Raw genomic sequence first — 13,200 nt, 5'->3', positions numbered from 1 at the left:
AAATCTACATTTATAGCAACTAATTTATAAATTTACAAAGTAAGGTCTTTTAAGAATCAATAACGTAGAATGCATGGCATCCGTTAGCTCCATTAAAACCGTCTTTTCCTCCCTATTAGCTAAAATCAAAATGATGGTGTAAAGTACTGGTGAAGCTACCCAACAACCACCAGAAGGATGTGTCTGACAATGTGCTGAAATCTAACTTTCTCCTCTGCTGCACCCCCCACCCCCGCCCAGGGTGTTGTTCATTTGTAACTTGCCTGGACTAAATCTCTGAAGCCTATCTCCTCCACAGTGTGAGGCTGCAGTTGTCTCTGCTTAATTTTTTTTCTAGATGTTTATTTTTAGCCTGACTTCCTAGGAGTCGTCCCTGTGTCTGTTTAGTTTAGTGTTTGGCCGGAGATTGTGCTAACACACCAGGAGCTAATAAGGCTTCCTGATGGATCTGTGTGAGGCTGGGGGCACATTCACACTTCCGGCTCTTTTCAGGTCTGCCACTGTGCACACCTGTGCCAGCTCTTTGAGCCCAAGTGTATGTGGATGGCTGGAGCTGGTGTGGTCTCTGCTCTGTGTGCAGCACAACCTGGGATCGAGGAGAGCTCAGCAGGCCTTTATGGCTGCCTCACCTCCTGAAACCATCTTTTAAACATCTGGCCATCCGCCAGTCCTTCGCTTGCTCCAAACAGGCTTGCAACCTCAGTTAATGGAGCCACCAAGATCACCAGTTTAATGCTCCAGATCAAGTAAACTCCCTTCGTCAGCGGCAGGGAAACTGATTTTGGGCAGCCTGTCTCTCTCTATGGAACTCCCACATGGCAGAGCTGGAAAGGCAAGAAGGCCACAGACTAAGCTAATTAGCATGAAAAACGCTTCTCGGTTTGTCATATACCTTTGGTCAGATTCCACAGCACTGAGATGGTTGTTTTTGACCATTTTGTCCAGCTGTTCGCTTTTTGGGGAGAGGATCTGTCAACCGCACTCCATTATGTGGGAAGTCAGAAGGCAGTTACATATTTTAGTTGGCCAGTAGGTTTACTTTTAATAAACATGGTTAGTAAGTTCCAAAAGCAAATATTTTAGGTAAACCAACATATTTAATATAGTGTAAAATTTTGCCTTTTAAAATAAATAGCATACTATATACCAAAAGCATGAACTAGAGTGTATTTTGATGAGGCTTATGTTAATGACACTGAACATTTAATAATTAACTAGTTTTTAAGACATATGAAAAATAAAGATTAATACTTTGAAGGATCTATGTAAAAAACTATAAACTATAAATTTTTATTGAGGAACATAAGAGAAGCTTGAAATAAATGTAAAGTCGGGCTTTATTTTTAGATAGGAATAGTGAGCATTGTAAAGAGGCCAGTTTCCACTAAATTAATCTATTAATTCAGTGTGATATAGGTCAAAACTCAACAACTGAGTCCTTGGTTTTGTGTGTTTGTTTGTTTGGTGATAGTGGTCAGGGAGGAAGTGGGTGCAGGCAGGAGGTGTACAGAAACTTGGAAAAATGATTCTAAAGTTCATCTGGAAGAATAAACATCAGAGAATAACCAAGAACATTCTGGAAAATGCAAGTAATGAGAGGGACAATGAAGTGGTATAATGAGAAATAGAATAGTCAAAATATAAACCCAAATACATATTGGCATTAGTATATAATATAGGTATCATTTTAAATCAGTAGAAAAAAACTAATTATCAAATTACTTTGCAGTAATCCAGATATCTAGAAGTCATTCTTGACATCTCCTTACACCTCTCATCCAATTGGTCTCTAAGTCTGTCTGTTCTGCCTCTTAAATGTTTTCAAATCCATCCTTTTTCCCTCTATTTCCACTACTATTATCTAATCAGGCCATTATCATTTCTCGCTTGAGTTACTACTGTAGCCTCTGACTGATCCCCTGTATCCACTCTTGTCTTTTCTAATTCATTTTTTCACATTATAGCCAGGGGGCTTAAAAGCACAAATATGCCGTAACTACCCTTGGCCTGAGGAATCCAGTCCTGACCATCTTCCAACCTCCAGCTATACCATTTTTCTCTGCAGCATAGCATAGTGGTTAAGAACTCAGACTCAGAAGACTACTTGCCTAGGTTCAAATGCTGCCTCATCACTTATAGCTGTGTGACCCTGGGCAAATTAGTTTACTTCTCTTTGCATCTGTCGCCTCATTTGTAAAGTGAGAATAATAGTAATCTACCTCAGTAGGTTATTTTGAGGATTAAATTAGTTAATATATTTAAATCTTTTAGAACTATACTTAACACATAAGCAGTATATATTTGCTATTATACTTATTATTATTGCTTTCTACACCCCAGCCATATAACACCATGCTCTCTTGCACCTTCAGGCCTTTATACATGTTCCCTGTTTGGAATGTTTATTGCCCCTTCTTATTTTCTTCTGTTCAGACTTCATGTCTCAGTTCAAATAGCATTTTCTCAGGGAAGCCTTGCCTGAGCTGCTAAGTGAGTCAAACACCCTGTTAAATGCTCCCATGGCTCCTTGTACTTCTTCCCAGCATTTTCATGCTCGTGATTACTATTTTTAATAACTTGTTTAATGCCCAGCTATCCCACAGGAACAGAAAACCATGAATCCCCAAGGCCTAACAGTATCTGGCACATAATGGGCATTTACTATATCCTTGTTGATGACAGATGGACTGACTGACTAAGTATTAGCACTGAGTGTGTATCCCAGTTCTTCTATCAAAGTAAATTCCAGATGAATCAAAGATTTCAATGTCAAAAATCAAACCATGGAAGTAGTATAAGAAAATGTGGGTAAACGTTTTTACATTATTGAGGTAGGTAATGTAGTTCTGTTCCAAAACATAAAGGAAAATTGTGGTAAATTTGACTAGTGTTATTTTTTTTAACAAGTAACATCTCAATAGAAAGATAGGCAAAGGACATGAAGGGGCAGTTTTCAGAACTACAAATGACCGATAAATATGAGTAATCAAAGAAATGCAAGTTTAAATAATGGTGATTTTTTTATTATTGTTGTTTTTCCTACCGGATTGGCAAAGATAAAAAAGATTGATAATCCTTTGTGTTCTCTAAGGTATGCGGGAGTGGGCACTTTTACTCTGTTGGTGCTAATGTAAATTGCAAAGATATCTTACAAAATTTAAGTGCAAATGCCATTTTTCCCAGAAATTTCACTTATAGGAATTTATAATTACAAGTGCACAAAGATAAATACATAACAGTATTTCTCACAGCAGTGTTTATAGTAAAAAAATTTGGAAACACTCTAAGTATCTAACGGTAGGAAATGAGTATATTCTAGGATGACAGGCAGCCCTTGCCAGCTTACATGTCATGTATGGCATTTCCCTACGCTGGGGGCCTGGGCATATTCAGCCCTTTTCACTCTTCTCTGTGACAAATACAAGAATGGGAAAAAAAGGAATACATGTTAATAAAAAAGTAACAAAGTAACATTGTTTGCTACACTGAAAAAAATGTGTTTGTATGTTTGTTTATATACATACACACAAAATGGCACATACAGTGCAATAGCCATTAAAAATTATGACATCTATAATTGTTATGAAAAGTGCTCCACTTTAAAAGGAAAAAAAGCTGTTTTCAAAAAACATATATAATGATTTCATTTGCATAAGTCTCTTCAACAAATGGTGCTGGGACAACTGGATATCCACGTGCAGAAGAGTGAAGTTGGATTCCTGCCTCACACCATATACCAGAATTAATTGAAATGAATCAAAGACTTAAATGTAAGAGCTAAAACTATAAAACTCTTTGAAGTGCTTCATGAAAAGGGAAAAGCTTCACGACATTGGATTTGGCAGTAATTTCTTAGATCTGACACCAAAACTCAATCGGAAGAGATAAAAATAGATACATTGGACTTCATCAAAATTAAAAACTTTTGTGCATCAAAGGACAGTATCAAGACAGTGGAAAGACAAAATACAGAATGGGAAAAGATATTTGCAAATCATATATCTTACAAGAGTCTAGTACCAGGATATGTAAAGAAGTCCTACAACTCAACAACAAAAAGACAAACAACCCAGTTGAAAACTGGGCAAACAACTTGAATAAACATTTTCCCAAAGAAGATACATAAATAGCCAACAAGCACATGAAAAGATGCTCAGCATCATTAATCATTAGGGCAATGCAAATTAAAACCAGAGTGAGATATCACAACACACCTGTTCAAATGACTAAAATAAAATGCTGACAACCAAATGATTGCAAGGATGCAGAGAAACTGGATCACTCATCCATTGCTGGTGGGAATGTAAAATGATACTGCCACTTTTATACCATGATAAAACAGTCCTTGCACTCTTGGGTATCCATCCCAGAGAAATGAAAAACTCTGTTCACACAAAACCTGTACGTGTTTTTAGCAACTTTATTTGTAGTAGCCAGAAACTGGAAACAGCCAAGATGTCCTTCAACAGGTGAATGATTAAACTACGTTAATCCATATGATGAAATACTACTCTGCAATTAAAAGGAACCAAACTATTGATACAGCAACAACCTGGATGAATACCCAGAGACTTATTCTGAACAAAAAATGCCAATACCAAAAGGTTACATACTGTATGATTCCATTTATATCACTTTTTTGAAATGATAAAATTATAGAAAAGGAGAGTTGATGGTTGCCAAAGGGTAAAGAGAGGGTAGGGGCAGGAGGGAAATCCATGTGGCTATAAGAGAGCAACATGAAGGATCCTTGTGGTAAAGGAAATGTTCTGTATGTTGACTATATCAAGTTGTGTTAGTGTATTGTTTTGCAAGATGTCACCATTGGAGGAAACTGAGTAAAGGGTACAAGAGATCTTTCTGTATTATTTCTTATAGTTGCATGTGAATCTACAGTTATCTCAAAATAGAAAAAACTCTTTTAAATATAAATCAAGGACTCATGAGGATATGCATTTGTTCCTTGGGTTATGTGTTCTTCTACACTGGGTTTTTTGTGTCTTTTGCCTGATTTCTTCTCCTCCTATTTCTTGCTACAGTGCCTTTGCTTAGTTGTCATGCCATTTCTTTTGCTTATGCTCATGCTCTGTCCAGACCTTCTCTTTGCTCTGGGAGAGCGTAAGTGAAATTCTCCTTCATTCTCTTCCCACCTTACCTGGAACAATTTATCTTTTTCCTTCTAAGCTACAGGTGTTGCAATTTCATCCACTATTCTGTAGACTGAAGAGGCGGGGCCAAGGGGGAAGAGAGTCCCCTGGGCTAAATGTAGCCCTTGCTGTAGGACCTAAATTCTGTTTACTCTTCTGTGATCCCATTAATTGTCCTAGATCACAGCCCTCTCCACCCCCCTAAGGTATATCCCACTTTATGGATTCCTGATTATTCCCTCAATTTAAGATAGTGCCCTGAAGTATTCTAAGCCCTGGAAGCCCTCCCTCCCTCTGCTTAAGTCCCGCCAAGCTATAAAGAGCTTCTGTTGGGGTTTTTCTCTGACTTCTCCCAGGGCTATCTTCTCACCCCACTGATCTACTTACAACTAACTTGAAGGTTTGATGAAGTTCTAATAATGTGATATAGTTAAGCACCGCATAAGGACGTTTTGGTCAACAGTGGACTGCATGTATAACTGTGGTCTCATAAGATTAGTATCATGCAGCCTAGGTGTGTAATAGGCTAAACCGTCTAGGTTTGTGTAAGTACACTCTGTGCTCATCACACAACGACAAAATCACCTAACGATGCATTTTTCAGAGTGTATCCCCATCATTAAGTAATCTCACCTGCTACTGCTATTTCTGAGAAGTAGGGTTAGGAGAGATGCTGGACCATCCAACACATGAATCTAGTGTTTCTTTCTCCAGCTGTTCTTTTTCAAAATATTTGGTTTAAATTTGTACCCCCTTTTGTTGTTTAATTGCTGCTGATCATCTTTTTAGCAGTTCTGTTTTGTTATTTTTGTTGTTTATTTTATTGGAGATTTGAAGAAGGAAGAATCTGTGAATCTGCTTCGCTCATTACCTTTAATGGAATTCTCACCTATTAATTTTATAATTAGGAAAAGCAAATGTTTTTCAAATATTTCTAACATTAAGCAAAAGCTCAAAGACTTTCCTGCTTTAATTCTCTCAGTCCTGCTTCATTAGAAAATGCCTAGAGATCACATTTTGAAATAACGTTTATTTCATAATTCTAAGCTCTCTTTTTGGTCTGATTTAAGATTTTGTTTACTGCTTAAGTCCATCTTGAGTATTTTGAGTGTCTTATCCCTCATTGTTTTTCTCCTGCTTGAGCAAAGATGATTATAGAATAGTTAGGTGAAGTAACAGCATGGCTACCTCTCTTTTTTCCACTTTTGTTGTTGTTTTTGTTACAGGAATCTTGTGTGGGTATTGTCCTGAGAGATCCAGGCTACAGGATCCATTTTTGTTCTTGATTATAATTACTTGAAATTATCTTATCATTTTTTATAGGAACCAACAGTGAAAGAACCTGAAATTAACACAACCCTTCAGATACGTTTCTTTGGAAAAAGAGGAGAAAGAAAACTTCATTATAGAGAATTTCGAAGGTAAATGCAAATATTTATATTCATTTAGGGAAACTTTATAGGTAAGAAATGAAGAAAAGTGAATATATTCATTTCTCAGAACTACAAACCATAAAACTAAATACTATATATGGATTTATATAGTATTTTTCTCTGAGAACAAAACCTATGAAATGTTTTAAACTTAAGTTACTGTGCTCAGAAATATATCTAACCTGTTATGAAAAATAATATCTGTTTTATAGTAACTTAATGTTTGTAGCTAATAGAGATATGCCCCTTGTATCAGTTAGTTCTTAATGCAAAACAAACTCACCTAACTTAACTTGGAACTTTGGGTCAGTTGGGTGGTTCTCCTGATCACGGCCAGGATCAGCTCTTCGTGTCTGGACACACTCATGCAATTGCAGTCTGCTGATGGATTGCCAGCAGCTGGCTCTTCTAAGATGGCCTCAGCTGGGACAACTCAACTATGCTCCATGTGACCTCTGATTCTCTAGCACAAGGGTTGGCAAATTTTTTTTTATAAAGGGTCAGATAGTAAATATGGTCTCTGTCACAGCTACTCAACTCTGCCATTACAGCGTGAAAGCAGCCATAAACAATACGTTACATATAGATATGTTAATACATAATGGGCATGTCCATGTTCCAGTAAAACTTTACACTAATGCTAATTTTAAGCAACTTGTTTACCTTCGCTGAGCTCATTTCTATATCTGTAAAATGGGAATAATACTTAGATTATGATATTGCAAACATTAAAATGTGTCCTATTTATCTTCTCCCTGATAAGAATAACTCCATGCAAAATGAGATAATGTGCCTCCCTGTGCCTCTCCATTAACCAAAGGTTTAAAACAAATATCAGAAAGTAGTACAGAATGGTGGGGGAAAAGACACTAATTTGGGAGGCAGGAGACTACATCTTGTTCAACTCAATGCAATTAAATAAAGATTTGAGTGCATACTATGTGCTGCTCTCTGCCAGGCTGTGTGTCAAATACTAGGGCTAGTCTCTTCTGGGGACTATCTAGTAAACATGCAGAAAAAACATTTAAAGGCATTATAGTCAATGCTGTCATAGATGTTTAGGGGTTTTTGGTAGCACAGAAGGTCACTTAGTATATCTGGTTTGGAGGTTGGGAGTAAGTGATCAGGGAAGGCTTTCTGGAGGATATGGCACCTAAGCTGAATCTTGACAGATGAGCGGGAATTAACCAGGCAAAAATGGTTTGGGCAGGGAAGCATTTGAGGGAAAGAGAGCAACATGAGAAAAGACATAGAGGCATGGAAACATGATTTGCAGTTGAGTCTAGCTAGAGTTGTAAGCATAAGGCATTGCAGTAAGAGGTGAGAACAGAGACTGGAGAAGAGTGTACTCGCTGTAGAAGATTTTGTACACCATAAGATCAAGCTTGAATTAACGCAATAAAGGGAGGCCCTGAAGAATGATACATGAAGGATGCCTGGTCAGATGTGCCCATCATTCTGGCAGCAGAGGAAAGGATAAATTTTATGAGCGAGAAGACCATTGTAATATTCCAGATAAAAAATGGTAAGAGCCTTGAACTAGTGTATTGGCAATAAGGATTTTGAAGTGGGAGAGTTTTCAAGACATAGGAGATAATACAATTGTAGGGGTTAGTGACTGATTGGATTTGAGGAAGGAAGAATACCTGAAGACCCAGGTTTCTGAATTATATCCCAATACCAATTTACCCAATAGCTAAACTCCAGTGAGTCATTTAACCTCTCTAGAACAATTTTTCTCAACAAAATTTTAAAACATGCCTCTTCTTGTATACTTGAAAAATACCTCTGTCAACGTTTCTTAAAGTTTCAAAGTAGAGTATCATGGTTTAAAACAAAGCCAAGCCATTATCATATTGATTGTGTTTGTTCAAACTACAATCATACAGATACTAATACACTACCCTCTTCCCTTTGAGTTCCTAAATTAGTTAATTTTTCAAAGTTGCTTCTAACTTTCATTTTCCTTAAAGGGAATAATTTAATTTAGAATTCTTACTTTAAACTTTTTTTAAATTAGAGTTTCTATAAATAATGGGCCCTGTGAAATTTGTCATACTGATCGTGCAATTAAAAAAAGATACAATTAACAAAAAATGCTGTAAATGCAGTTTTTCAGGAACTTGTCTCTTGGATAGAGTAAAGTGCCCCTAAAGTTAAAATTACAGTTATACTGAGCTAGAATTTGATAATCATAAAATGTCTTTAAAATTTGGGGTAAGTCATAAAGTGATAGAAAATAGTTTCTTTGTATATAGTGTTTTAAAAAACTTTTCACCAACGTACTGGCCAAATTAACCATTGAAACTCCACAAAAAATGTTTCAGTGTGTTCTTTGGAGCTTTTAGTTTTGTTTTTTAGTTTTTGTTTAGCTTTTAGTTTAGTTTCATCTAGTTTAGTGTTTTCTTTTTTTTTTATGAGTGTAATGTATAACTCTTGCTTATAAAAAGAGATGTGCACCTTTGCTATCCTTCACCTAAAGGAAGCCGGCCCAGATGAACAAGTTTTTTAACCTGAGTCTCAGGTCTCTGTTTCTTCATCTGTGAAATAGTATGATAATACCCACTTAATAAGGTTGTAAATAAGCTTATATATAATATATATTAATGTATTTATAATTATATATAGTTATATATAATATAAATGTGTTAATAGTCATGAATATCTTGATTTATATATAATTTCTTATTCCAAATAGGTATCTAGCTGCAAATAGGCATCATAATTATAACATAAACACTAATATCAGAAGTAAGTAACAAAGGGCCGGCGCCGTGGCTTAGCGGTTAAGTGCGCACGCTCCGCTGCTGGCGGCCCGGGTTTGGATCCCGGGCGCGCACCGACGCACCGCTTCTCCGGCCATGCTGAGGCCGCGTCCCACATACAGCAACTAGAAGGATGTGCAGTTATGACATACAACTATCTACTGGGGTTTTGGGGGGAAAAAATAAATAAATAAAATTTTAAAAAAAAGTAAGTAACAAAGATGAACAGATGAAAAACAACATTAGAATCGTAAAATGGAGCCAGGAATTAGCTAGTACACAAAATGCAAACCATGAGATTGTGTACATTTGCTAAGAACAAACCACAAATTTGACTCTGAGCTTTCTGACAGACAATATGAAGAGGAATACATTAAGAGTTACACAATTCAGTGTCCCTAAGTTAAAGCTCACTGATTCTGCATAAGAGAGGACATTTATTCCTCATCATACAGCCAGAAGGAAATCTTCCCATGGGTCTTCATAAAAAGGACACTATGTAAGGCAGAGAATTATATCCTTAACAATCATAGTGAGACCAGTGTCAAATTTCACATGCTGTTCTTTGTAACATCTATCAGCAGAGAATAACTAAAGTCACAATTTTAAGTATGGAAACATACTTCACTTCAGCTTCTAAAATTCAGCTTCTTTTTCTTTAAAACCACTGTATGCTTTAATAAGCAATTAGAAGTACTAACAATTAAGTACCAAAAGTTTAGAAGTTAGGTAGCCATCTACAAGGGAAAGAGCACTGGCCTGGGGATACAAATAAGTTTAAATCCTAGCTGCTATTTAATACAGGCATACCTCGTTTTATTGCACTTTGTTTTATTGTGCTTCACAGGTACAGTCATGCGCCACATAATGACATTTTGGTCAACAGTGGACCACATATACAACGGTGGTCCCATAAGATTAGTACCATATAGCCTAGGGGTGTGGTAGGCTATACCCTCTAGGTTTGTATAAGTACACTCTATGATGTTGACACAATGACAGAATTGCCTGACAACACATCTCGGAATGTATCCCTGTCATTAAGCGACACATGACTGCATTGCACTTTGTACAGATTGAAGGTTTGTGGCAACCTTGCTTTGAGCGAGTCTGTCAGTGCCAGTTTTCCAACAGCATTTGCTCATTTTGTGTCTCTCTGTCACATTTTGGTAATTCTTGCAATATTTCAAACTTTTTCATGATTATAGTTGTTATGGTGACCTGCAATCAGTGATCTTTGATGTTACTATTGTAATTGCTTTGAGGTGCCACAAACCATGCCCATATAAGATGGCAAGCTTAATCGATAAATGTTGTGTGTGACTGCTCCACCAACGAGCCGTTCCCCCATCTCTCTCTCTCTCTTCAGGCCTCCCTATTCCCTGAGACACAACAATATTGAAATTAGGCCAATTAATAACCCTACAGTGGCCTCTAAGTGTTGAAGTGAAAGGAAGAGTCGCACATCTCTCACATTAAATCAAAAGCTAGAAATGACGAAGCTTAGTGAGGAAGGCATGTCGAAAGCTGAGACAGGCCAAAAACTAGGCTTCTTGCACCAGTTAGCCAAGTTGCGAATGCAAAGGAAAAGTGCTACTCCAGTTAACACACGAATAATAAGAAAGCAAAACAGCCTTATTGCTGATATGGAGAAGGTTTTAGTGGTCTGGATAGAAGATCAAACTAGCCACAACATTCCCTTAAGACAAAGCCTAATCCAGAGCAAGGCCCTAACGCTCTTCAATTCTATGAAAGCTGAGGGAGGTGAGGAAGCTGCAAAAGAAAAGATTGAAGCCAGCAGAGATTAGTTCATGAGGTTTAAGGAAGGAAGCATCTCCATAACATAAAAGTGCAAAGTGAAGCAGCCAGTGCTGATGTAGAAGCTGCAGCAAGTTATCCAGAAGGTCTAGCTAAGATAATGAATGAAGGTGGCTACACTAAATAACAGATTTTCAGTGTAGATGAAACAGCCTTCTATTGGAAGAAGATGCCATCTAGGACTTTCATAGCTAGAGAGGAGAAGTCAAGGCCTGGCTTCAAAGCTTCAAAGCACAGGCTCACTCTCTTGTTAGGGGCTAATGCAGCTAATGCAGCTGGTGACTTTAAGTTGAAGCAAATGCTCATTTACCATTCTGAAAATCCTAGGGCCCTTAAGAATCATGCTAAATCTACTCTGTGCTCTATAAGTGGAACAACAAAGCCTGGAGGACAGCACATCTATTTCCAGCATGGTTTACTGAATATTTTAAGCCCACTGTTGAGACCCACTGCTCATAAAAAAAGATTCCTTTCAAAATATTACTGCTCTTTGACAATGCACCTGGTCACCCAAGAGCTCTGATGGAGATGTACGACAAGATTAATATTGTTTTCATGCCTGCTAAAACAATATCCATTCTGCAGCCCATGGATCAAGGAATAATTTCAACTTTCAAGACTTGTTATTCAGGGCCAGCCCCATGGCTTAGCAGTTAAGTGCACACGGTCCGCTACTGGCGGCCCGGGTTCAGATCCCGGGCGCGCACCGACACACGGCTTCTCCGGCCATGCTGAGGCCGCGTCCCACATACAACAACTAGAAGGATGTGCAACTATGACATACAACTATCTACTGGGGCTTTGGGAGAAAAATAAATAAATAATATTTAAAAAAAAAAAAAGACATTATTCAATAAATAGATTTCATTAGTCTATAGCTGCCATAGATAGTGATTCTTCTGATGGATCTGGGCAGAGTAAATTGAAAACCTTCTGGGGGCCGGCCCGGTGGCACAAGTGGTTAAGTGCACGCGCTCCGCTGTGGCGGCCCAGGGTTCACTGGTTCGGATCTCGGGTGGGCACCGACGCACCGCTTGTCAAGCCATGCTGTGGTGCCGTCCCATATAAAGTAGAGGAAGATGGGCATGGATGTTAGCCCAGGGCCAGTCTTCCTCAGCAAAAAAAAAGAGGAGGATTGGCAGATGTTATCTCAGGGCCGATCTTCCACACACACACAAAATATATATACATATATAAAAAAAGAAAAAAAAAGAAAACGTTCTGGAAAGGATTCACCATTCTAGATGCCATTAAGAACATTTGTGATTTATGGGAAGAGGTCAAAATATCAACATTAACAGAAGTTTGGAAGAAGTTGATTCCCACCCTCATGGATGACTTTGAGAGCTTCAAGACTTCACTGGAGGAAGTAACTGCAGGTGTGGTGCAAATAGCAAAAGAACTAGAATTAGAATTAGAAGTGGAGCCTAAAGATGTGACTGAATTGCTGCAATCTCATGATAAAACTTTGACAGATGAGGAGTTGCTTCTTCTAGATGAGCAAAGAAAGTGGTTTGTTGGGGCCAGGCCCCGTGGCTTAGCAGTTAAGTGCATGCGCTCCGCCACTGGCAGCCGGGGTTTGGATCCCAGGCGCGCGCCGACACACCGCTTCTCCGGCCATGCTGAGGCCGCGTCCCACATACAGCAACTAGAAGGATGTGCAACTATGACAGACAACTATCTACTGGGGCTTTGGGGAAAAAAAAGGAGGAGGATTGGCAATAGATGTTAGCTCAGAGCCGGTCTTCCTCAAAGCAAAAAAAAGAGGAGGATTAGCATGGATGTTAGCTGAGGGCTGATCTTCCTCACAAAAAAAAAAAACAAAGAAAGTGGTTTCTTAAGATGGAATCTACTGCTGGTGAAGATGCGGTGACGACTGTTGAAATGACAACAAAAGATTTAGACTATTACATAAACTTAGTTGATAAAGCAGTGGCCAGGTTTGAGAGGACTGACTCCAATTTTGGAAGAAGTTCTACTGTGGGTAAAATGCTATCAAACAGCATTGCATGCTGCAGAGAAATGGTTTGTGAAAGG

At 38.2% G+C, this 13,200-nt stretch overlaps 1 protein-coding gene across 1 annotated transcript in view; it reads left to right on the top strand.

Annotated features, from left to right (window-relative positions):
• The window catches only part of MICU2 (mitochondrial calcium uptake 2), a 134,550-nt gene that overhangs the window by 105,848 nt on the left and 15,502 nt on the right, over positions 1 to 13,200 (top strand). The window contains exon 8 of the mRNA XM_058547835.1: positions 6,471 to 6,568. Coding sequence (XP_058403818.1) covers positions 6,471 to 6,568 — 98 coding nt within the window. The remainder of the gene's footprint in view (positions 1 to 6,470; positions 6,569 to 13,200) is intronic.

The sequence above is a fragment of the Diceros bicornis genome, chromosome 9, assembly GCF_020826845.1.
Source record: "Diceros bicornis minor isolate mBicDic1 chromosome 9, mDicBic1.mat.cur, whole genome shotgun sequence".
Taxonomy (NCBI): domain Eukaryota; kingdom Metazoa; phylum Chordata; class Mammalia; order Perissodactyla; family Rhinocerotidae; genus Diceros; species Diceros bicornis.
Note: the sequence above shows the minus strand (reverse complement) of the source record. Positions and strands in the feature narration are given on the sequence as shown.